The sequence below is a fragment of the Mauremys reevesii genome, linkage group 20 (assembly GCF_016161935.1).
Source record: "Mauremys reevesii isolate NIE-2019 linkage group 20, ASM1616193v1, whole genome shotgun sequence".
NCBI classification, from domain to species: Eukaryota; Metazoa; Chordata; order Testudines; family Geoemydidae; genus Mauremys; species Mauremys reevesii.
In genome coordinates this window covers 15,315,320-15,341,213 of record NC_052642.1, presented here as the reverse complement: position 1 = coordinate 15,341,213, position 25,894 = coordinate 15,315,320, and the positions used below count along the sequence as shown (strand labels likewise).

The 25,894-nt window shown below is 50.3% G+C and overlaps 1 protein-coding gene across 4 annotated transcripts in view; it reads left to right on the top strand.

Moving 5' to 3' along the window:
• The window catches only part of SGSM2 (small G protein signaling modulator 2), a 122,021-nt gene that overhangs the window by 54,451 nt on the left and 41,676 nt on the right, over positions 1-25,894 (top strand). For all 4 annotated transcript variants that reach the window (XM_039507319.1, XM_039507318.1, XM_039507316.1 and 1 more), the window contains exons 3-4: positions 20,629-20,791; positions 23,324-23,485. In XM_039507319.1, the coding sequence (XP_039363253.1) occupies positions 20,629-20,791; positions 23,324-23,485 (325 nt within the window). The remainder of the gene's footprint in view (positions 1-20,628; positions 20,792-23,323; positions 23,486-25,894) is intronic.

The following is a 25,894-nucleotide window of genomic DNA, read 5'->3' as shown; positions in this document are numbered from 1 at the left end:
CGTGGCTAAGGGTGCTGAAAGCACTTCTGGAGTAGCTGTGCTGGGCCCATGCAGCGGTGTCCTGACAGCACTTGAGTCATAGCCTCGAACGTGTCATCGGAACCAAACCATCCTGTTTCCCGAAGCTCTGGGGTAATCGTGCGTGTTGACATGAGGTTCCGTTTGCATTGGTTGTTGTCGGGATCGGTGTTTGCTTCGTGACTGTTCCCTGAAAGGCCCCTGATTGAAAACCCTCGGCTAGGCCTGATGTTGGGGAATTACGTGCATTTTCGGAGTAACTTTTTTCATGGATCACCGAGAGAGATTTAAAACGAGGAAAAAATACTCCAACCGTTGCCGTTTTATTTCCTCTCACCTCAAATGCGAGGTGGCATGATGTGCTGCCGAGTGATGTCGACTGGGCAATATACACCGTTCCATATTACCCCCATGCTGGCCAACCTTTTGGAAACGAATCAGGGCAGCCTGCGTAGCCTGCAAAGGGAGACAGCGCTCACAAGCAGGAGCGTTAGCCACTCCAGAGCTGGAAAACAACATCGGCTTCCCTGTTCCCAGTCAAAGCATGATTTTAATGTTGTCTAAAGAGTGAGGGTCAGGGGACTATCCCCAGCTCTGCCACTGACCCACTGGGTGACACTGGGCATGTCACTTCACCTCTGTGTACCGTGGTTTCCCCTCCCACTCTTAGCCTAGCGTGTCTATTTCGATAAGATCTTTGGGGTAGGGACAGCCTCTGCTGCCGCATGCACACGGTGCCTAGCACGAAGGGCCTGGTGGAAGGACTCTCACAGATCTGAAGTTGGCCCTCAGGTAGACTTTTCTTTCCCTTTCGCCTTTCCCCTTTTTTTCCTCCCTTTCCTTTTCTTTCTTTTCTTCTTTCTTTCCTTAATCTCCTCTTCCTCTTTCCCTTTTCTTCTTCTTTCCCCTTCCTTCTCCCTCCTCTCCTTCTTCCCTTCCCTTCCTTTCTTTTCCCAGTGTGGTCTTGGGCCAAGCGTGTGGGCCCTTTGGGTGGGCCTTCCCAGCGGCGGGAGCTGCAGTGTGACACGGGAAGCCAAGGCTAGAGCAGAGTGAGCACAGCCAGAGAGTAATGGAGAAGAGCTGAAGAATCAGCTTGCAAGGCTTAGCAGCCCATGTAGCTATTGTTTTGCAGCTGCTGAGTGCTGCTGCTATCACACGCTAGACTGCTGACAAAATGATTGAACTGAAGGCCACTCCCTGAATGACACTGGCGGACCCTGAACCCCTAACACTGCAGGGTGACCTGGATCCTGAGTGCTGGTGCGTGCTGTGTGACCCTGGGTGCTGCTGTGTCTGAGAGAGAGCCCACCTGGTGGAGAAGAGGCTGAGCCTGGAGAAGCAGGTGAGCAGACCTGGTAGGTGTTGTAGCGTAGTTGTGCAGTGTCTGGAGAAGAGTTCTGTGAGTGAGTGAATTTTGGGAATTAGCAGATGTATGTGGACAGAAGCACTAGAAGAGACCTATAACTATAAACTTGAACTGAAATGGAATGAAAAGGAATTTTGTCCCTGTTGAATGAAAATCAGGGATAACCTGCCCGTTAACCAAAGAGGCAGGGGATCCAATGGCCCCACCCATAAGCCCATATCACTTTAGGAAAAGCTGCATTTAAGCAGACAGAAGAAAGATGGCTGCACTGTGTAATCCCGCTGGAAAGATGTCATTCCCTGTCCAGATCCTCCCCCCTGCCATCTGGAAGCTCCAGGAGCTCACAGAAGAGAAGAGGATGAGTTTCAGCCCTGCAAAGTGAGCAGAGAGAGCTCTTTTATGAGACAAAATTCAAAATAAAAAGCAAAAGTATGAGTAGATATGATTATGATGATGAGTAGCATGAGTAGAAGAGAATTTGCCAAATGCTGTAGTGTGTGTGTTTGCTAGCTTTATCAGTTTAGTTTTCTAGCCCAGGCCCTGCTCTTTTTCTTTTTTATTTCCTGCTTTTCTTTGTCAAAAAGGCTTCTTTGGCTAGCCTGTTTGGTGACTTGACTGCCACTGACTTCTACTGGCAGCGAGGCTGCAGCAGCGCAGACTGGCTGTCCAACAGAGTGAGCGGGCAGAATTGGCGGAGCACCATGACCCTGCACCAATTCTCCCCAGCAGAACTCTCTCCAGCCTCTCTGGTCCAATAAAAGATATTCCCAATCTCCCTTCCACCTCCCTTCCTCTCGCCTTCTCCCCTGACCACCAAGACAAGTAAGTGCCTCCTAGCAAGCACCCATGGAGTGGGCGTTGCTAGCCACAGCTCTGCTCTTAAATGCCACACCTTGGCACCTTGGCAATGCTTTGGCTTGCCCAGCATTTAGAAAACTGGAGCCAAGCATAAACTGATTTAAACTATTTCTGCATCAAAAAACAAATCTACCAAAAACAAAAAACCATCAACAAAAATAAAAAAATTCATAAAAATTTTTAAAAAATTCAGTGTGGAAAACAGGCAAAACACTCACCTAATAACACAATGCTTCATTTCATGCCAGATTCAGATCCAAGCAGGAAAGGTGCCTCTTTTATTATTTTTTTTTAATTTTAATTTTTAATTATTAGTTTTTATTTTCACCCTACAGAGCAGGGAACCTCTAGATGGAAACTTTAAGACTGCTGGTCTGGTTCTTGCTCTCCAGTGTGTGAGTGTATTTTTTGTTCTTTGGACTTTTCTTTTGGACTTTTTCTTTTCTTAGAGGCTTTTTTAATTAACCCCAAGGAGTTTTTTTGCAGCATTCCATGCAGGGTAGGCAAATTCCATGCAGTGTGATCTAATCACTAGAAATTACCTTGCTGCCAACAGAAGAACCAACCTATTAGCACTACATCATCTCTTTTTTAGAGTTTTTCATTCACGACTCCTCAGCCCCAGCCCCCCAAAAATAGGTGCTGAGAGCTTTTTTGGAATCTGGCTCTGGCTTTTGCTTGGTGCCTAAAAAGACTGCTCTCTCTCTGAAAATCTTATGTATAATCTTAGCGTGGTGGGGTATCTGTTGTTCCGGGAGTCTGTTGTAGGATACTTTAGGCCGGCTAATGGAATTACAGACCTGATTCCTCATATCAGTGGGAGTTAAGCACCTATGTGCTATCAAAAATCTCCCTTCTGATAGTTAAAGTTTTCTGATTTCTGACTCTGTGTGGATAGAGCTGGGGACTGAGCTCAGAGCTCAGAGACTTGCAGCCCTGGCTGAGCCCATTAGAGTTGGGTCAAGTCACGTCACCGTCCCTCAGTCCCCCCCCCCCCCCCCCCCTGCGATAATAAATGCTTTGCTTTCTGTTTGTGTGTGTGTATGAAAAGCACTATATAAGAGCTTGAAAATATTATCATGTACCCCTATTGAAACTACTAGTGTCCCATCAGTGGAGTTACAGCTGTGTAAAGCAAGTGTGAACGTGGTGGGTCTTGAAATCAGGACTCTGGTTCTATTGCCAGTTCTGCCAGTTGCTCACTATGTCATAGAAGATTAGGGTTGGAAAGGACCTCAGGAAGTCATCTAGTCCAACCCCCTGCTCAAAGCAGGACTAATCCCCAACTAAATCATCCCAGCCAGGGATTTGTCAAGCCTGACCTTAAAAACCTCTAAGGATGGAGATTCCACCACCTCCCTAGGTAACCCATTCCAGTGCTTCACCACCCTCCTAGTGAAATAGTTTTTCCTAATATCCAACCTAGACCTCCCCCATTGCAACTTGAGACCATTGCTCCTTGTTCTGTCATCTGCCACCACTGAGAACAGCCGAGCTCCATCCTCTTTGTAACCCCCCTCCAGGTAGTTGAAGGCAGCTATCAAATCCCCCCTCACTCTTCTCTTCTGCAGACTAAATAATCCCAGTTCCCTCAGCCTCTTCTCTTAAGCCTTGTGCCCAAGCCCACTAATCATTTTCGTTGCCCTCCACTGAACTCTCTCCAATTTGTCCTTATACTTTCTGTAGTGGGGGACCCAAAACTGGATGCAGTACTCCAGATGTGGCCTCACCAGTGCCGAACAGAGGGGAATAATCACTTCCCTCGATCTGCTGGCAATGCTCCTACTAATGCAGCCCAATATGCCGTTAGCCTCCTTGGCAACAAGGGCACACTGCTGACTCATATCCACCTTCTCGTCCCAGGTCCTTTTCTGCAGAACTGCTCCTTAGCCAATCGATCCCCAGCCTGTAGCGGTGCATGGCATTCTTCCCTCCTAAGTGTAGGACTCTGCACTTGTCCTTGTTGAACCTCATCCGATTTCTTTTGGCCCAATTCTCCAATTCGTCTAGGTCATTCTGGACCCTACCCCTACCCTCCAGCGTATCTACCTCTCCCTCCAGTTTAGTGTCATCCGTGAACTTGCTGAGGGTGCAATTCATCCCATCATCCAGATCATTAATGAAGATGTTGAACAAAACCAGCCCCAGGACCGACCCCTGGGGCAGGCCGCTTGATACCGGCTGCCAGCTAGACATCGAGCCATTGATCGCTACCGTTGAGCCCGACGATCTAGCCAGCTTTCTATCCACTTTATAGTCCATTCATCCAAGCCATATGCTGGCAAGAATACCATGTCACCATGAGTCACACAAGTTCTCTGGGCCACAGTCAGTTTTTCCCTTCTGTGAAGGGGGTGTAGTAATATCGGCCTGCTAGGCACTCGTGAGGCTAATCTGTGCAGAGCACTTTGAGCCCCTTGAATGAAAGGGGGTGGAGAAGGCTAAATCTATAGGCTATTAAGCGAACATTTGGAGTGACGTTTTAATAAACAGAACAGTGGCAAAGAGAGGCGTTTATTACGTAGCTCGTAGACTCCTTGTCCCATGTCCTGTATTACTATAATGGGGAATTCTGCTAGAAACAGGGTATCTTTCAAAATCGTATTTTTTTAAGTGTGTCCTATCTTATCCTTTCCCATCTGTTTCTTCTTATCCATCCCTGGTAGACGATTTGCTCTAGTGAACAGGGCACTCGACTGGGACTCAGGAGACCTGCGGGCTGTTTCCTGGTTGCCCACCATCCTGTTCTGTAACCTTGGCCAGATCACCGTACCTCTGGCTCAGCTTTCCTCTCCCACTGTTTGGCTTACTCATTTGGACTGTAAGCTCGTCGAGCCAGGGGCTCTCTCTCGCTATGAGTTTTTACGGGGCCTAGCGCAATGGGACCGTGATTTTAGCTGGGGCTTCTTGGAGCGTCTGTAATGCACACAATAAATAATTGTGTTCTCAAAGCACTCAGCACCAGTGTATTTCCCTCTGTGCGCTATGGACCGATTGCCAGACTGATGCTTAACAAACACAAAAAAGTAATAGAGGCTATAAAGATCTTTCCGAAATGAAACCAAAGTTAAACATTTGAAAAGCATTTGCCTTTCCAACTGATTTACCGCCGGCGTGGTGATTTCTCAGCGGACCGGTCAGATTAAAAGCTGCAGAGGAAGTACGATGCCTTTAGCTCTCTCTAAGGGCTTGTCTGCACTTGAAACGCGCTTCAGTGTAGACGCTACCTATGCCAATGAGAAGGGTTCTGCCGTTGGCGTAGGGCAGTGGTTCCCAAACTTGGTCCGCCGCTTGTTCGGGGAAGGCCCCTGGCGGGCCGGGCCGGTTTGTTTACCTGCCGCGTCTGCAGGTCCGGCTGATCGGAACTCCCAGTGGCCGCGGTTCGCCGCTCCAGGCCGATGGGAGCTGCTGGAAGTGGTGCGGGCCGAGGGACGTACTGGCCGCCGCTTCCAGCAGCTCCCATGGGCCTGGAGCAGCGAACCGCGGCCACTGGGAGCCGCGATCCGCCAAACCTGAGGATGCGGCAGGTAAACAACCTGGCCCGCCAGGGGCTTTCCTTGCACAGGCGGCAGAACAAGTTTGGGAACCCCTGGCGTAGGGAATCCACCTCCCTGAGAGGCGGTAGCTAGGTCGGCTTAATTACATTGCTCGGGGTGTGGATTTTTCATGCCCCTGAGCGATGAAGCTGAGTCAACCTAACTTTTTCAGTGTAGACCTGGCCTTACTAAGATGTGCTCGAAGCGGCCTGGTATGAGAATATTGATGATGGGAGCCCCGAGGAGGAGGATCTGTGCACTGGGCTTGCAATGAAATCCCAGCCCTCAGATGGCCCAAGTCTTATGCTGAAACAATACCTCAGGCCTTCCTAAGGAAACTGAAACTAATGAAATGGTACATCAGCCAGCGAGTGCCACGCACAAGCAGAGCTAATGGCTGCATGCAACAAAAGCTAAGAGATGCAGAGTGATAAAGTCTGGACTGTATTAGACTAAATCTGATTTGCTATTGGGTTTAGTTCTAGGTGGTAATTGTGGGGAAGGGATGTAACTGGATTGATTGCAATCTCTCTTCCCTCTCCCTTATACTCTCCGCAGCAATCTGTTCGTGCCTCGGAAGCGTGCCTCTAGATGACACTATAACGCCTCAATTCCAACTCCACAGGTTTATGCGTGTAGCCCTAAAAATTATTTGCAATCACAAACCTGCCATTCAAAAGCCTTATCCGCGGAAGGGAGCGACTGGAAAATCATTTTGAAGGAAGAAAAAAATACTGGGGCCCCCTGGAGTTATTGTAATAACATGAAACACACTGGACATTTCTTTTTAAGGTTTTCTTCCTTGTTTGTTTGTTAAAGCCTGTGGCTGGAATGTTCAAAGATGCCTAGGTGATTTGGACACCCTTTCCCCATTCATTTTAATCAGAACTGGGCATCCACATCTCTTAGACACCTTTGAAAATCTCAGCCGTTGCGTTTAAACACACCGTTTGGTTCCATAATTTGTCTGTAGAAGAATAACTATTCATCTACATGAGCTAGGAGGTCTGACGCTGCAGGTCTTACGCTTACCTGGAGTCCCCTTCACAGGAAGGCTGGGCATGTGGTTAAGGCACCGGACTGGGACTTAGGAGCTCTAGATTCAGTTCTTGGCTGTGCTACAGATTCATTGTGTGTGACCTTGGGCAAGTCACTTAATCTTTCTGTGCGTCATTTCCCCTTTGCTAAAATGAGAATAATAATAATTTGTGTGTGTGTGTGTCTGGTATGTATAGACCAGGGGTGGCCAAACTGTGACTCTTTTATCATTAAAGTGCGGCTCACGGAGCCTCCCACAGTCCCCCATTCTCCACCTACCAGACTGGGGGCGGGGGGAACTCAGGACCTCTGCCTTGCAGCTGGGTGGTGCGGGAGGGGCTTCTGCCCAGCAGGGAGAGGGTGGTCTTAGGCCTTCAGCCCTGTGGGGTGCACCTGCCAGGGCTTAGGGCTTCAGCAGGGCTGAATTCCCAACTCCCGGCAGGTGAGCCCCGACTCTCGAACGTCTGAAGATTGTTGTATGTGGCTCGGAGGGCCAGTAAGCTAGCCAAGACAGAGACGGTGTCTGACTGTGTGTGTGTGATGGGTTGTGTCTGTGGTGTTTGTTTTGCAGTGGCAGCGTACAAACACAGAACAAAAAGAGGGTCTCTGCCCTAACTAAGTGCCCAGCACAATGGGGTCCTGATCTCAGGTGGGCCTCGAAGTGCTACTGTAATACGAATAAATAGTATTGAAGTCTTGAAAGTATTAATGTAGATGAAGTGGAAGAACTGTCAGCTAACCGTGCCCCTTTCGCTGGAGTTCGGCCTGTGGTGCTGTTGGGTTGGCTTCATTCCTCTCTATTATCTCAGAGTGTTGTGCTCTCTGCAGAACGGTGCCACCTGCAATTATTTCGTGAACCAGCCACTCCGTGTGCTGATGCCTGGTGTAAATGGTCCAAGGGACGCAAGCGTTCAAAACGATCAGGGGGGGGGTCCCATTCCGTTTGCAAACGGTTCCTTGTGCTACCGTACGGAGGAGCCGTCTTGTCTTGATCCTGTTGCTTGTTGTAGGTTTGGGTCTGAGGGCGATCAGAGGGAGGCCTGTTGGAAAAGTGTTGGGTTCCTTTCAGATTTTCATCGAGGTCGGTGCCTTACGCAGACATCTAGCGTCCCGCCCCACCCAATTTCCCTGCTCCCTGAAACGTAGCAGCTTTTCTTTCCAACAGGGCAAATCCATCGTCTCCTTCCAACCCACGGGCTCCCAGCTGGTATGGAGGGCACAGCAGAACAGGCACACTTCGGCTCTGCTGGCAGCCTGCACAGAGGGTGTGGACCCATTGCGTGTAATGGAACATATGTACTTCTCCAGGGGCTCCCTCTGCTCCAGCATGCAGAGGATTTCAGGGCTGGACCAGTCCCTGACCTCAGCCGATCGATCTTCCCAGCATGTGCTGCCCGGCTCTGCCAGTGTGCTGTGCGCTGAAGACAGGCCGACGTGTAGTTTGCTTGACTCTGATCTTCCCTCGCTTTCATTCTTTATTTTCACACTTCAGCTTTACAAACCCTGTTCCCTGTGCACGGTTTCCATGAAAACAAGATATTTAGCTGCAGCTAAAGCAAAATCCATCTGCTAAATGAATTCCATTAAAAAACCTCTCTGAGGTCCCTCATCTTGCACCCCTCTGCCTTGGTCTCCGGAGCTCTCTTAGCATACAGTCCATTAAACCGCAACGAGATTTCACTAAAGGAGAGAAAAATGAAGCCACTTGTCTAGTGCAGAAAGGTCTGGCTGGGTTTATGTAATAAAAAGGTGACATTTTTTGAAGCTTACGGGGGAGGCGATTATTTGGACTGCAAATCAATAACCGTATCCGTAGCTGGTTCAGTACTGCAGGGGATCTGCCTCAGAATTGATTGGAGATAATGAATTTTAGGACAGCTGCTGTCAGCCGAGTGACATGAGCGAAGTAACGGAGCTGAGCTCCTCCCGTTCGCTTTGGAGGCCCTGTCACGGGCTGAGCTTGTGGCTTCGTTAACGGTGTTGTCCCGTCGCAGATCGCACGTCGCTCATCCAGTCTGAGCACTGGGGAAGGCTGCCCCGTTTTGGGGTCGGCTTCCCCTGTGCATTATTGGCTTTGGAATTGTTTGTTGCCATGGTGGCTCTGAGAGGCCTCAGTCTGGATTGGGACCCCGTTGTTCTAGGCACTGTACATGCATATCACGGAAATTTGGCCCCTGCTCCAAAGAACCAACCGACTCAGTAATGGGTACATATGTCCGCCAACATGCCTTTTCCACCCACTTCCTCTCCTCCGCACGCCTGTTGGAACGCCAGTGACTCCTGCTCTTCTGAGACCCAGCCTTGCAGGTCCTTCAAAGAGATGCAGCCACATCCCTACCCAGCGACAGCCCAGACGAGGGGTGTCTCTGTTTTGATTTCTTGGTTGTTCACACGAATTTCATTTATCTGACACCCCACCACCACCACCACAAAAGGGTAGGGGAATGCAGTGCTGTGCCCTGTCCCATCTGTACCAGAGATACTTAAAGCCATCTAGGGGGTTTTAACATGTATTTGTATAGATTTAAATCCAATTTATAAGGGAACATTGGTGCAGTAAACAAGTGGAAACTGGGAGTGGCCCGTACAGATGGTTCAAGCTAATTGGGATGTAGGAAGAGCTGAAAGACGAAGTGTGAAAACCGTGTCCTTTCATTTATCCAATTAACATTTCTCCTCCTTTCTGACACCCCCAACAGAAGAATAGGAGGGTACATCACGTTCCAGGTAAACGAGCTTGTTCCATCTATCCCCACCCCTAGCCTGCGTGCCAAGAACCTGCCGTAGAGAATCCAGTTCAGTTTAGATGCTGGCCGAGAGAGAACGCGAATTCCCTTGTAAGTGGAGGCTTCGTTGTAACCGAACACGATGAGCGTAGGGGGCCGGATGGCGAGGCAGTGGAGTTCTTCTGCTGTGGTCCCAGGGGCCTTTTCACAAAGGAGGGGAGAGCAGCTGCTGCTGCTTCTGTTGGGAAGTGGAGCGTTGGCAAAGCGTCTGACGTTGAGCTTTTTCTCTTGATTGTTGTTTAATCTGTATAGTGGTGGTGCTTAGAAGCCTCCGTTGTGGACCAGGAACCCGTTGTACTAGGCGCTGAGTTGGTCCTTGCCCCAAGGGGCTTACACAGTGTTTAATTAGAGCCAGGGCTTGGCGGTTCAGAGCCCCGGCACCCCTGGGCTTGGCGGTTCAGAGCCCCGGCACCCCTGGGCTCGCTGCATCCGTTATGAAAGTAAAAAAATTGCTTGAGCCTGAGCACCTAGTTGCTTGAGTCTCTGGCACCTCTTTCATTACAACTTCAGCACTGGGTTTACAGTCTAAGTCTAAGACTAGAGACAACCGAGGGGGTAGAACAAGGAACCAATGAGGGAGTACCGGCCAGCTTGATGGGCAGTGGTCTCTGCAAACCACCTGCCTAACTGTTGGCAAGCGTTTGCCGGCATCGCGGCAAAGGAGAGCTCTGAGGAGAGAGCTCGAGAAGGTGAAGAAGGAGGTAGCTTTGTCGGCGTGTATGGGGAGCGCCTCCCAAGGGCGTGAGGCAGCCCGGGAGACTGTACAAAGCTGTTTCTTTGAAAATGCAACAAGCGGAAAGTGGAGACCAGCCCCACAGGCAGATCAGACACAAGTGCTGACAGCTCATTGTCAGATGAGAGACAGTCTGGCAAGGGCCTGGAATGTGTTTTGGTCAGTTGAATCTGATGTGGGCGTCTGATTTTTGTTATGGGTTAAAACAACAACAACAAAAAAGCGAGCGAGAGAGAAATCCAGGGCACTGCGAATGTTGAGCACCGCTTTTCCGGCTTCTGTCTGTCTTAGGCATGTGGGTGACCTCCATTACTGTAATGTCTGGGTGCCTCACAAGACCCCTGTGATGTAGGACAGTGCTATTAGCCCCATTGTACAGATGGAACTGAATGCAGAAGAGACCAAGTGACTTGCCCAAGGTCATGCAGGAGGTAAGTGGCGGAGGAATGGAACCCAGGCCTCCCACACCCTAGACTAGCACAGTAAACACTGGACCATCCTTCTCCTAGGTAAGGCAGATACTGTATGGAGCACACGTTGGAGAAAGCCGCATGTAATGCTTCAAAGGCTTGATCCAAAGCCTGCTGGAGTCGATAAAAAGACTTGCGCTACCTTCAGTGGGCTGTGCCTCCAGCCCAGATTTACCACAGAGCCAGCCGTCCGTTTGTATGCATTGCCTTGAGTACAGAAATCTGATAAAACCCCCAGGCCAGTAAAACCAAAGGAAAGGCAGAAGCCAACTGCGACCCTGAAAACCCTCCTGGCTCTGGGGACCTATGGCAATTCGACCTGAACCAGGCTCCAAAGAAATGAGACCTTAACTCAAGGCTCATTCAGCATCATAGGCGCTGGCCACGTGGCTCGGTTTCTCAGCAGTAGAGTGTGTGCCACAAAAAGCCACCTATGAGATTTGAGGGAGGACCGTTTCGGAGGCTTTGCCTTCACTAGAAACTCTGCAGCAGCAGCACCACTGCAGAGTTTCCGTGTATCCACCCACTGCAGTGACGGGAGGGGTTCTTCTCTCACTGTCGTTAATCCAGGGGATTAGATCAGTTTAACTGCGTCACTCGGGGGCGTGGATTTTTCTCACCCCTGAGCCATGTAGCTGGTTTGGCCTCATTTTTTAGCGTTGACCTGGCTTTAGGCGCGGGAGCCCCACCTCGAGGGCAAGGTCTGGTTTGGGATTTTCATTTCCAACGCGGGGGCCAACTTTGGCGAAAGGTTTGCAAACTTCTTGACCTGACTCTTGAATAAACCTGAGCTGGTCCTGACTGGTCTGGAATGAAACCTAGAACTGGGGCCCATTCCAGAACTCAGCCACAGTCATTCCTGAAGTTTTCCAGGGTTGGGTTCAAAATCTGGCTCTGGCCTTATAACTTCTGTGGAGGATCCAGCTGTAGAAGGAAAGCCCCACCCCACCCCCGCCCCTAGAACTCCACAGTTCTGCAGGGTCTCAGCCAGCTCAGTTGGAGGCTTGGTTAAGTTTTACCCGGCTTCTGAAGCTTTATCAAAAAGAGAAATTTCAAGTGATACTCTGGACATCTGATCCCATATGACCTGAACCCAAACAGAGATTCACCCAAGCTCCCTATGAACCCAGACAGCCTGACTGGCTCTCGTCAGTACTTCTCACCACCGTTAGGTCTATAGGGGGAGGGATAGCTCAGTGGTTTGAGCATTGACCTGCTACACCCAGAGTTGTGAGTTCAATCCTTGAGGGGGCCATTTAGGGATCTGGGGCAAAAATCTGTCTCGGGATTGGTCCTGCTTTGAGCAGGGGGTTGGACTAGATACCTCCTGAGGTCCCTTCCAGCCCTGACAGTCTATTGGAAGTACTCCTTGTTGTTCATTGTAACCGTTTGGCACACTCCCGTTGATGGCCTTTCTAAGTTTCTAGCTTGCTGCGAAGTGCTGTGACAAACCGCTCTGGGTGAGTTGATACCTTCCAATACGCCGAGCGGTAGAAGAGGTACTTGAGATGAGCTCTTGTTACAACTCGACCTAATAAACTGTAGTGTGGCACTGTGAGGCGTTCTTAAATAGCTGCCGTGTCCGACTTCAGAAATGGCTGCCTGTCAGAGAGGCAGGGAGTAATCCCTGGCTGCAGTTCTGTTAGCAAAGTGTTGGTAATTCTTTCAGTCTGACCTCCTTTATATCCCCGGCCAGAGAATTTATCCCGTTAACTCCTGTATATCACCCAATAACTTGTTTGACTAAAGCATATCTTCAGGGAGGCATCCAGTCTTGATTTGAAGACTTAAAGTGTGTGAGAATTCACCGCTTCTCTTGGTAGTTTGTTCCAGTTTTTGATCACATTTACTAGATAAAAAAAAAATTGAGGTTTATTTCAGATTTGAATTTGCCTGGAGGCAGCTTCCAGCCATTGGTTCTCATTATGCCTTTCTCTGGTAGATTAGCGTCTGAAAATACCAGGTAGTTTTGCCCCATGAAGGTACTTTCACATCCTACCCCAGTGACAGTCACTTCTCGATCTTCTTTGGCAAGAGCCTAATACAGCCGTTCAGCCCCCAAGAAACAGCAGGTTTTTGCATGCGCTTTAAACCCATTTGAAATTTCCTATATGGCCAAGTTTGGTTCTGAGTGGCTGATCGGTGTAGTTTTCCAGTGTGTGGGGAGGACAATGGGAATCTGATGACATGCAATGAGATTATTACTGTCCCTGCCCAGGGCTACCAGTGCGGTGAGGGTAAAACGGGAAGCCTGCCCCGGGCCCGTTAATATTTTTGGAAGAGTGGGGGTGGCGTGCTGTGAAGCTGTGTGTGACCTGGAGAGCTTGAGGAGAGGGGGGTTGGTTCTAACGGGTACACGGTGCTAACTTCTGATGCGCTGGGCTATGAAATGCATGCATAGGTTAAGAGACCGCCCCGCCATGAATACTTTATCACCTAAACAGGTAAGACAAAGAGCATCTTATTATCCCTATTGTGCAGCGAGACAACTGAGGCACAGAGAAATTAAATGATACGGTCGCACAGTAGGTGGATCCAGGGATCGAAACCCACTCTCCTGATCCCCAGGCCGGTGTCTTAATCACAATGCCGTCCTTCCGTCCACCGAAATAGGACAAGTACCTCCGAATGCTGAGAGTACAATGGTTCAATCAAACGCCTTTCCTGCCATTTCCCTTCGCACGCACGTTCCGCATGTCTTCTGGTCAATTAAGTAGCGTTTTCGTGACTAGTGGTGATGAGAGAGGTCACAATGGCATAATTAAATATTGGGGCTTTCGGGACAGGCGGGGTGGAGATTATCCTTGGTAGCAGCCACCGCGAATATTAATAATTAAAGCCGTCTCGGCTGTGGTTTTTACTAAATTTGTTTCATTAATATTTTATTGTCTTATTTAAAAAAAAAAATACGGTTCCTAAGCAACAGCGATGCTTCTCTTCCCAACTCTGTTCTACCCTGACCAATTATTTCTGCTTTATTTGAAACATCTCGCGTGGTTTTTTCAGTGACGCGCCAGCGGCCTCCACCTCCCTCCCCCTTCGAGCTGCTTTTGGGCTGGGATCCCTACAGGGGACAGGCTCGGCAGTCGTGCCGGAAAGCGCAGCTCTGGGAGCACACTCTGTTCTTCTCGTGCGGCTCCGCTTGGACTCGTGAATCCCCACGAGCATCCGTGCAGCGCTCGCCCCCCGCTCGGAGCGGAGACAGCCCCTCTCACGGGGAGGATGCAGTCAGCCCGAGGCTCCTACTTAAGCCAGAGCACAGGAAAACAATAGCTGCCCATCCCATCTGGGGGCGGACTGGGTCAAAGCTCCTGCCTCATGGTATGAGCGAACTGCTGAGGGGTCAGGCAGGGCTGTCCTGTTCCTCCACTCTGCTCCGGGGCGCTGTATGGCTGGGGAGCACAGGGCCTGCTGTCTTAGGAATCGTTAGCCATTGGGCAGTATCCCAGCGCCGGATGCGGGATATCAGGCTTGCTGGACCAGTGGGCTCCTTCGGGGCAGCTGAGCCCATGGCCCAAGATGTGCAGAATGGGAACCCTGCAGTTCTTGAGAGAGCATAAGTGCAGCTGCTTCTTCGAGGGCTTGCTCAGGTCCAATCCATAGTCGGTCTGCGTGCTCGCCACGTGCACCAGTACCGGAAGTTTTTCCCTTAGCAGTATCCGTAGGGGACCGGCTCTGGTACTCCCTGGAGTGGCGCCCGCATGCCCCGATCCCCAGGCTTTAAACCGTGCGATGGTTGTAAGCAGCCCATGCCCATCAGCGACCCGCACGTTAGCCGTTTCAGGTGTCTAGGAGAAGGACACAGAAGCGACAAGTGTCGCATCTGTAAGTCGTTCAGACCCAGAATGAAAAAGGAGAGGGACGTCCGCCTCAAGGCTCTCCTGATGGAGTCGGTGCTGACCCCGGCCCCGAGCCCCGCAGCATCGGTACGGAGCGCCCCGCCGGTGCTGTCCACGAGCCGGCACCGATCCCCGGCCCTGGCCAAGAAGACCGAGATGTCCGCAAGAGGAAGATCTCCCACTTCCCATAAGGGAAAGGAGAGGGCCGGAGGAGAACCGAGATCCGTGCTGGGCGGCTCGACTCCTCCGTCAGGGAGTCAGTTGAGCCCCTCCCGTACTATGCCTGCCCCACTGGACAGCAACGAGGGCCTCAGACAACTTGAAGTCCCGTCGACCCCCGAGGCCCTGCAGGCAGTGCAGGAGACCTGTGCTGCTGTCACTAGTCATTGCCAAGTAGCATGAGCTTGCGGTGAGCTTCCCTGCGGGCGCTAAACGAATCACTTGCAGAGGCTCCCAGCCTCGGGTTGATTTGATCCCTACTAAATCGTGGTAATTGGCGATCAGAGACCAGCTGCCACTCGGTCTGGGGCTACACACAGCATCTGTGTGCGTTCTCTCCTTTCTCCCTCGCTGCGGCCAGCACCTGCCTGGCGGTGACGGAGGCCCGTAATCTCAGCCTCCTCTTTGACTCAGGCCTCTCTCCGGGTCCTCGCATCCAGGCAGTGTCTAAATCTGCTGATCCTTCTTCTGCCACACCTCTGAGAACAGCGTGCCTCGCACAGGGAGTACAAATAATAAACAGAGCCCCCTGCAGCCAGCACATGGGTGGGTGAGCCGGAGGGGAAGGTGCTAGGAGCCACCCACACAGAGGCTGGCCACACATTCAGTCCCTGAGACCCCTCCGAGGAGATGGATGGGGAACCTACCACGCTTACCAGCTGAGTTTAGTCATCCACAGGGAGTGACGGGGTCTGGTGGCTAGAGCACCAGAGTCAAGAGACCTGGGTTCTGTTGCTGGCTGTACTGGGCAAGTCACTTTCCTGCTCCCTGCCTCAGTTTCCCCTCCAGCCCTGTGTCTGTCCTGTCTGTTGCGACTGTGAGCTCTTGGGGTCAGGAGCTGCCTTTTGCTGTGTGCTTGTACACCACTAGCACGGTGAGGCCCCGGGGCAGTGGCCGCTAGGTTCTACTGTAATGCAACAATAATAATAATGCCGCAGTAATGTTCCCCGGGGCAGCCCTGTGGCGAGGCTGCGTCTGAAAACCCCCAGCAGAGCCCTAACGGTACAGGAAAGTAGGGAAATTATCAGCAGTCTGGCACCTGGGATGGGTTGTGGGGCTAAGAGGAACACACTGAGCCCTTATCTAGCACCCCGGGGATAAGGTACTTGAATTTACCACCCAGGCTGGAAAAGTAGAATTACTTTGCCCAATGCTCAGTAGCTGAAACTTTCAAGCTACCCAGCCTGGCTTCTCTCTGAGGCTCCCCACGCCAACACGTGCCCCTCCAGATGCAGCCGGCAAAGTGCTCCACAGCCCTTTGGTACAGGCTGGTCCTTCTTTTTAGTTCTCACTCCAGCTGTCTTAATATCTCCACGGTCCACCTTGGCATCCTTGGTCTCCTGCGTCTTGTTGGTATTTCCTTCTATTTGCCCACATCTGCTGCACGCCTTCGATTGGGGCACGCGTCAGAGCTGTAACGTCGAGTGTCTGATGCAGATGGGTGATGGCGGCTTCCCTGTGGGCCGGGCTGTTCCTTGTTGCTTATTTCTGGTTCTAAAAGTCCTTGATGCCAACGCTAGCTTTCAAATCGTCCTGTCTGTTCCACTCTCCGCTTTCTCAGCTCTGCTCTGGGATAAAGTGCTGGCGAGGGATTCACTGCTGTACGGTCTGCTTTTCTCATTGCCGGAATGCATTCCGCCCCTTGCAAACGCCGCTCTGGGTATTTATTTCTCATCAGATGGGTCCTCAGGAGACTGTGAGAAGGTTGCACAGTGGAAGGAGGCCAGGAATTTCAAGTGGGGTCCACGCTTGCCTTCAGATGGGGATGGTCTTGTGGCTAAGGCATTGGGCTGGCACCCAGGAGATCTGGGCTGAGTTCCTGGCTCTCCTAGCCACTCAGGTACATACCCAGGGTCCCGGGTGGGGTCATGTAATCCAGGTTGCCCCAGCTTTGCTGCTATTGTTATTGCAGCTACCTAGATCCAGGCTAGCTCGGGGATGGCTACACATGCCGCGGACGCAGTCACACCTCTGACTACAATGTAGACGCATCCTGTGTGTACAGTGCCTGGGCACAATGGGGCTCTGGCCTTGGTTAGGGATTCCAGATGCTACCGTTCTGTAAATAACACGAACTAATAACCTTTGAAAATTAAAGGTACACGTGACTTGCCAGTTCTGAGATCTGCAAACTTGTTTGTAGCTGTATTTACAGTTCAACTGGGGAACAGTAAGTGGGAACTAAATGTGTATTAATAGAACTCCACGAATTACGGCGTTCGCTTTTTACAACCCGGAAGGGTAAGTGGCAGTGACGTTAGAGGCTTATGAATACTTTACACTAATAACCCTGTCAATGTCAATGACAACGGAAGTAGCCTTCAAACACCAGCGATTTCTAACATGGGGAAATGTGCAACCAATAAAATCAATGGATCAGTATTTTATCCATCTGGTTTCCAAGATAGTGGCCGCTGTTTGCTGTTCACCCTATTGACCCAGCGGACTGTAAGATCTTGAGGATCCCTGGTTAAGGAACTGATTGATGGAAAGCCTGAATGCTTTAATTAAAAATGAAAACACATGAAAGCCTTTTGTTGATGAAGGATAAGCATGAAATGCAGTCTAATCTCTCCCCAGGTCCAGTGCGTTTGCAAGGAGCTATCAATAAAACTAGGACGATTCAAACCATCTATTTGTTTGGAGCAAGGCCTGTGTTTAGAATTTTCCTACGGATGAGAGTTTATCTGGAGTGGCTATTGCAAGTGCACTGAGGAAGGCTCTCTTGCCCAGAGAGTTGCCTGCAGAGGCACTTGAGGTAGAGTACAAACTCACCGTACAGCCTTGATTTTAAACAAGTATTCCCAGACTAGGGTACCTACAGAAATTGGTGTGGATTATTATTCCTATGATTGATTATTTATAGCTGAGATCAGGGCCTCATTGTGCTAGGCACTGTACAGACGTATAGTAAAAAATACAGTTGCTTACAGTCTAAATAGACAAGACAAAGGGGAAAGGGAATATTGTTATCCCCGATTTACAGATGGGGAACTGAGATACACAGAGAGAGTTGGGTGAAAAAAGGTGTGTTCTTCACTTGAGTTAGCTACCACAGGGTCAGCTCTCAAAACTAGCCTTTAACTCGACTTGCTGACTCACATGCCAACTGGGGTTGTCTCTACAGTCCAGCTGCTGCCAGCATAGTTGTGTCAATCAGAGGTGTGATCCCGTTGGAGTGAGGCACCTCCGTGCCCAGTAGGATTTTCAAAAGCCCCTGTCTGTATCTTCCGGTGCCTAAACATCTTAAAGAATCTGTCAGTTTCCCGTCCGCCAAATGGGGATCATTGTACCTTGTAGGGGTGTTGGGAGGATGGCTCCATTAAAGACTGTGAGGTGCTCAGATGCTACAGTCATGGGAGCCGTATAAGCCTGAGGAAGGTGCAGGAAGGACTCAGCACCTGGCAAGTTTGGGCTCGGAGTGCAGGCAGGTATTGCATTCTTCACGCTTAGCTGCCAGGTTCTAATGCGGAGGTAATGTATGTTGGAACGGATGGAACACAGTTTGTTGTTTGTGATGAAAATGTAATGTTGCAATGTTAGCAGCAGACAGTCAGTGGTAAATTGCAATCAATAAACATGGGAGAACATGGCTCAGAGGCTGGAAAGCAGACTCCAGAGGGGGGTGAGCGCTCTGCACAGGCTTCAGGGACTTACTTTTTCAATGAGTAAGCGATCTTGTCCGCCTTTGTGTACAGCGTTGACTGGATGAGTCATTTGCAGCCTAGATTTAAACACTAGTAGACGTGAATGGCTTTTTTCCCCCCGATTGCTCAGCTGTTGTCCACCCTAGACTCATGGCTCTTTGCAGCAGCTGAAGTGTCACGTTCAGCTTTCTGGGGGGAATTGTGCAAGACTGAAATAAAACCCGTGTGGGCTTCGGGAGTCACTCGGTGGCTGGTGAACTTCAGTGTCTGTCGTAGTAAGAATCGTAAAACGAACATCACAACTCGGTAGCGTCACAGGTACGGCGCTCGCTGCAGGAAGGGGTTGCCAACTTCGTAATCGCACAAAACCGAATACCCCTGCACCGCCCCCTGCTCCACGCCTTCCTTGAAGCCCCGCCCCAACTCACTCCATTCCCCCCTCCCTCTGTCGCTTGCTCTCCCCCACCCTCGCCCACTTTCACTAGGCTGGGGCAGGGCCGCCGAGAGCAGGTTCGGGCCCCAGTGAAAAAAAATGTTCAGGCCCCCCAGCAAGGGCGGACTGGGTCGACGAAGCCAGGGAAGCCGGGCCCCGGTAATTTGTACCGGCTTTCTCCCCCCCCACCCCCATCCGCCCTGGGCGGGAGGAGGTGAGGGCTCCAGCTGGGGGTGTGGGTTCAGGGTGCGGGAGGGGGCTGTGGGCTCGGGCAAGGGGTTGTGGGGAGGGATGGAGTGTGGGCTCCATCTGAGGGTGTGGACTCTGGGGTGGGGTCAGGAATGAGGGGTTTGGGGTGCAGGAGGGGGCTCGGCGTGTGGGAGGGGGCTCAGGGCTGAGGTGCAAGTGGGGGTGCGGACTCTGGGAGGGAACTAGGGAGTGGGAGGGGAGGAGGTTCCAACCTGGGGCAGGGGATTGGGATGTGGGTTTGGGCTCCAGCCAGGCAGTACTTACCTCAGGCAGCTTAACAGGGCTAAGGCAGGCTCCCTGCCTGCCTGCCTGCCTGCCTGCCCGCCCTGGCTCCACGCAGCTCCTGGAAGGGACCAGCATGTCCGGCTCCCAGGCACAGGGCAGCCCGGTGGCTGTGTGCACGGTCTCTCCCCTCCCCCACTCCACCCCCTGGTGCATGCAGGCACCGCCCCCGCAGTTCCCAATGCCTGCTGTTCCCGGCCAATAGGAGCTGCGGAGCCGGCACTCGGGGCGGGGGCAGCATGCAGAGCTTCCCTGATCTCCCCTGCACCTGGGAGCCAGAAGGACGTGCCAGCCGCTTCCGGGGGCCGTGCTGAACCGGGGCGTCTTAGCCCCACTGCACCGTCGTCCGGACTTTTAACGGCCCGGTCAGCAGTGCTGACCAGAACCGCTAGGGTCCCTTTTCGACTGGACGCCTGGCAACCTTTGCTGTATCTCTGTCCCCGTCCTGGTCTCTCTGAGTGCACCCTCTCAGGTATCAGGCTTTTCTCGCTCTTGTAGTGGGGTCACATGGTTCTCCCATACCTAGACTGGGCCCCGGCATCCTGTATCTCCACCGTTTCTACCCAGCAGGTCTGACTGGGTTTTTCCCTTCAGCAGTGAATGCAGTGACCAGGCAGCCTGCTTAAACCCAAGTGCTCCATTACCAACTCTGAGATCTGGTCTTCTCTCCGCTTTTCAGTTCCTAGAAGGCCAGCCTCCTGTTATGTAATCCACATCAATGGCTCTCTGAGGCACAAAATAATGCCCACAGGAAAAAATATAAACATAGATACAGACACCTGCCAGGATATTTGGGTTTATGCAGGTTCCTGGCTGCAGAGTCCAACTTTCATCCCAGGCTGTCAGTGCAATTAGCAAGGCTGATGACACTCCCGTGGGACTGGTAAGTGTATTGTTATCCCTGCTTTCCTGATGGGGAAACTGAGGCACCAAGCGAGTAAGTGATTTGTTTGAGGTCACACAGTGAGTCCACAGCTGAAGCAGGAATAGAACGCCTGGGTCCTCATTACTTACTACCCTGGCCCATATTCTCTCCCCTCCCTAGATATTAGATTTGTTTCATTAGATGACTTTCTTCTCCTTGCTGACACGTGCCAAAAAGAATGGAGTGGAGGATCCGAGTGCTCATGGCGATGTCTCCTTTCCTTTTCCAGGTGTGGTGGAGGCCTGCCTCCTGCACATGCTGAAGCGCAGAGCCGCCGGCTTCCTCCGGACCGATAAGGTCGCCGCCCTCTTCACCAAAGTTGGCAAGACGTACGCGGTAGCTGGGGACATATGCAAGAAAGCGCAGGAGCTGCAGCAGCAGGCGGAAGGCAGGTAAGGCCAAGGGATGTTCTTAATGTGAGAAAGTCATGGCGGCTTGAAGGGAACAGGTAGAGCTGCTCGGAAAATTACTTTGGGGAAAAAAATTCAACCGGTCAGAAAAACGATTGAAAAACTTGTCGCAAATTAATTTTTGTCAAAATTTTCAGAAGTTCAAATGTTCTCAAGTGAGTGGCAAAGGGCCACAGGACGAGAGCTGGGTTTGCGCTCTTTTTTCTTTTACTCCTTACGTGCATCACGGTGTGCCCAGGAACCGTAGTCAAGGGTCGGGACCCCGGATTATACCAGGTGCCGTCGAGACAAATAACACAGAAGACAGTCGCTGCTCACAGCCAGCTCGCTGTCTAGGTATCGGCCAGGATGTGACAGGTGGACAGAGCAGACAGATTGGGTGGAGATGGGTGGGATCAGGGAACAGAATGAACAGCTTAGCGGAAAAGCAGAAGTCTCGGCTCGCCCCTTGCCAAAACCAGTGCCAGATGGAGCGATTTGCCCGCCTTGTGGCAGAGGCCGGTTCTTTATGGAGTAAAGAAGGCTTGAATGTTGATCTTTGCGTGCTTGTTTGTTCCCCTGGATCACCCTTTTTTTTTCTACGTGCGTTAGGAGACCTGACAGACCTCCTAGAGGAACAGTGCAAGTGACACTGGATTCAGTACACCACAATTAGCATTGTACTAGCTAGGCGCTGTCTGAACACACAGCGAGACCTGGTCCCTTCCCCACGGCGCTTCCACTTTAAGGCCATGATCCTGCGGTGTCCTTCCTGCCCGTGGATTCTGCAGAGGTCATTTAGGAGTAGGAGTCCCGCCTGCGTGGAGCTCATTCCAGCATCAGGGCCTAATAAATGATGAGATAAACCAATGACTGTAACAGACAATAGGCGGGAGGAGGAAGGTAACAGTGGTCAGGCCCTGATTGATTCAGCAAGGTAGTAAATATGGACCTCGCTTTAAACATGCGAGTAGTCCCACTGAGGTGAAGAACCTGAAGCCCTGATCCTGGAAAGTCTAAAGCACATGCTCTGTGTTACTCACTGTCAGTGATTCCATGGAAGTCAGTGGAACTACTCAAGTGCATAAGTCTTTGCAGGATCAGGGCCCTTGGACTGGGGAAAGGACTGCATCTTCCAGTGTGTTTGTACAGCACTGTGCACAGTCGGGCTGCTGAACCTGGACAAGGGTCTTTGCACTAATAGGAACCTTTGGTCTCTTGACTAGCTGGTTGCACTAAGTTCCTGTAGTTATACAGGTTTCCAGTAAGCATGAATTGATGTTCCAATAAAAGATATTAGGTCACCCACTGTGATGTTTCTGAATCGTTTAAACATTTATTTAAATTAGCTATTTTAACCCTGCCTCCTTTCTGTTTATTTTTCCAACACTTACCTTTTATTTAACTTTCATTGATGTATGTTTAACAAACCCTTTCCTTTGCTGATCTTTTTTTATTCATCTCTTGCCTCTTAATTTATTTAAAATCTCTACTTTTTCCATTTCATTTGGTCTGGTTTAAACATTTGGAAGAAAGACACTTTTTTGTTAAAAAATTCAGCATCCGCGCCCCTTCAACTAAAGGCTGAGAACTCCCAGTCCACCGCTCCGGGACCTTCAGCTGGGACCTCTAACAAAACAGAGCAGATGAGACTTGAATTCAGTTCACTGAATGTATCAAATCAGAGAAACTGGCTCCACTGCTATAATTATTCCTGGGGCTCTGATTCACAGAAGCATCCCTAGTTAGGACAGCACTTAGGGCCTGCCTACGCTGCCCCACAGTTCGCAGAGCTGCGCTGTAACTCTCCCGTGTGGACGCTGCAGGTGCAAACTAAGCGTGCGCATTAACGCAAAGAGAATTACATTACTGTGAAGTGGGAGCCTTTTAGTTTGTGCCTGCGGAGTTAGAATGCAGCACTTTGGGGTGCGTTGCTATTCACACCCTAGTAGTCCAAACTCTGGGGCAGGGTAGATGTGCCCTAAAGTGTGTTCTTAAGTCCACTGATGTCACATGCTTAACAGCTGCCTTGACTAGGCACAGTTATTCTTACAGCTATTGGTTTGGGTTGCGGCAGCACCTAGGAGTCGCTGTCATGGACCAGCACCCCATTGTGCAAGAAGATTGTCCCTGCCTCAAAGAGCTTCCAGTCTAATGGCTTTAGTCCACGTGCTTAGGTGCTTTCCCGAGTCGGGGCCAGACTGTGCACTTGGCAGGAACGCGAGCACGTTACGGTAAATTGTTTTCTACATCCGGTGCACTGCCTCGTTAGGTGAAGCGTTCGGGGTGGTATTTATATTCTTCATTTCTTCTATTATTCGTTGGTTGCCGCATGAAAGGCGTTCTGTATGGAGCAGCGTTCTCCTTCTGTGCTGCGTAACTAATGGCACAAGCCGTGTTGATGCAAAACGGAGGGGGGAGGGGAAGAAGTGTTCCCGTTTCAGGTCACCTTGTATATTCCAATACATGTGCATGCAGAGCTCTGTCAAAGTAAAAATCTGGACTCCAACAACTTTCACTGTATCCCTTTTGCAGGAAAAATCAGCCGAATGGCCAGGAATCCCTCAAGAGGCAGGGCTCTACCTCAAGCAAAACGCCTGTCCTGACGCCGCAGGCCATCAGGCACATCTGGGTGCGGACAGCCTTGATTGAGAAAGTGCTGGACAAAATCGTCCAGTACCTGGTGGACAACTGCAGGTAAAGAGGGGACCAAACAGCTGGCAGTGCCAAGGTTTTGTTTGTCAGACCAAGGTGCGCCGTGTCCTTGCAGTAGCGAATGTCGTCAGTGTCCCACCTGCAAACTCAGAGCTGAGCAGAAAAAAAGTTTAAAAAAAAAAAAAGTCTCCAACAATTTGTATTTTGTTTTTCAAACATTGTGACAATGTGTTGAAGTTTCAGTTAAGCGTAACCCTGTGGGAAAGCTTAAAGAACCAGTACAAAAATCGTACACATTTTTTTAAAAATATTTTTTTTTTACTACTTTTTTTAAACGTTGCAAAATGTCAGCTGGCTACGGTCTAGGGGTAAAATTATCAAAGGACCCTAAGTCAGTGGCTCTCAACTTTTCCAGACTACTGGACCCCTTTCAGGGGTCTGATTTGTCTTGCGTACCCCCAAGTTTCACCTCACTTAAAAACGACTTGCTTACAAAATCAGACATAAAAACACAGAAGTGTCACAGCACACTGTTACTGAAAAATTGCTGACTTTCTTGTTTTTACCATATAATTAGAAAATAAATCCATTGGAATATAAATATTGTACTTACAGTTCAGTGGATAGTATATTAAGCAGTGTAAACAAGCCATTGTCTGTATGAAATGTTAGTTTGTACTGACTTTGCTAATGCTTTTTCTGTAGCCTGTTGTAAAACTAGGCAAATGTCTAGATGAGTTGATGGACCCCTTGGAAGATCTCTGCGTACCCCCAGGGGTACGTGTGCCCCTGGTTGAGATCCACTGCCCTAAGTGACGTAGGCACCTAAGTTCTCTTGACTTGCAAATTGCAATAAGAATTAGGCACCGAAGTCATTTAGGCGCTTTTGAGACCCCTAAGCGAGACGCTGTAGCGTGCCAGGGGAGCACGTGCCCTCTGCGGAGGAAAGGGAGAAGGGAGCAAAAGGAGGTGAGGAGTGAAAATTTAGAAAACGGTAGGAAGGTCTGATTGGGGTAGGTCAGTCCTGTGACAACATGTTGCCTTTATTTGGAAGGGGTTACGTTTGTGACGGAGATTTCCCCCTTCAAGGCTAGCAGAGAGCTCAGGCGCCTTGTGGATGTGATGCATTTGGATTCTAGCAGACACGACCAAGCTCTTTGGCATTCTACTCAAGTCTCCTCCTACATTGGGCTTCCCAGCGAGGTTGTCCTCACCTCGTCTTCTCCACCCCCACAGCTAACGCAGTAGAATGAGGAGTATACTGGGGAGACGGTGGTGGCCTCGGAAGAAAGGAATGGTGGAAACCCTGAGGCCTGGCCTAGGTTAGTCACAAAATGAGAGCAAAATCCCCGGCCACCAAGAATGTAACTTGCTTTGCTCTCAGTGCTGCGCTTATCGATGGAGATGTATGCTTGGTTTTGCAAAGGGGAATGGTATTCGGGGGGAGTCCACAGGGGCAGTTAAAGTATATAGGCTCTTTCATTCTCCCGCGGTATTTCCAAAGTCTGGGTTACGTTTTCCTTGGCAGCAGGTCAGAAGAGGAATATATTTTCCTGGTCTATCTTCCCATTGAGAGGGAAGAGAAAGGTCTTCGTCATGTTCAAATAAAACTATTCTGTTGGTGGCATCTGATCCCAGTTTGCTTAAACAGCCATTTGTGATTTGTGTGTTGGAGACGTATGGAGCATGGGGGTATCCTGTGAATGTCCCACATGGAGGTATTTTGGTTCAAGACCTCTGGGCTAACTCTCCTCCTGTGTTAAGCAGTTTTTTCCCCTGATAGCAGGGTAGCATGAGTGAGGCCCACGATCTCTTTCAAACACACCACAATGCTGCAGAAATGCACCCCTCTTTCGGGAGTATAACGGTTACTTCCTCAATCTACAAGATTTGGGGCCATATTTTCAAAGTTAGGTGTGCGCGATTGCCTAAATTATCTCTGCAAACCAGGTGCTCTGTTTGCACCGGCACTTGGCCAGCGAGGTGCACGCGAAGCATGGAGATGTACATATCTGGTGCAGTGCAAGCACATGTAGTTGTGGGTGCCTAATTTGGCCAACCCAACCTTCTCTCAGTAAAACTGGTTTCCAGTCCAGCCCAGTCCTGTACCTATTCCCAATCCAGCCATGCCAGTCTTGGGTCCTGGATCTGGGATGAGGGATGTCTTGTCTCTTTGCTTCTAAAGCAGCATCAAGGTTATTTTTTTGTTTTGTATTGTTGTGTTTTCCTTGCTGACTGTATTTGAGTCCATGCCGATTATGCTGAAAAGTTTTCTTTAAAGCGAGAGAATATTCCTGGTCAGTGGGATTACATCATTTCTTGGTGGCTTGGTGATGTTCACCTTTAGGAAATCGGAAATAGCATAGAGTTTGAGCCCCATCTAGTGGAAGATACAAGCAAAATGATACTATGTTCAGAGAGACAAGATGGGTGAGGTAATCTTTGATTGGA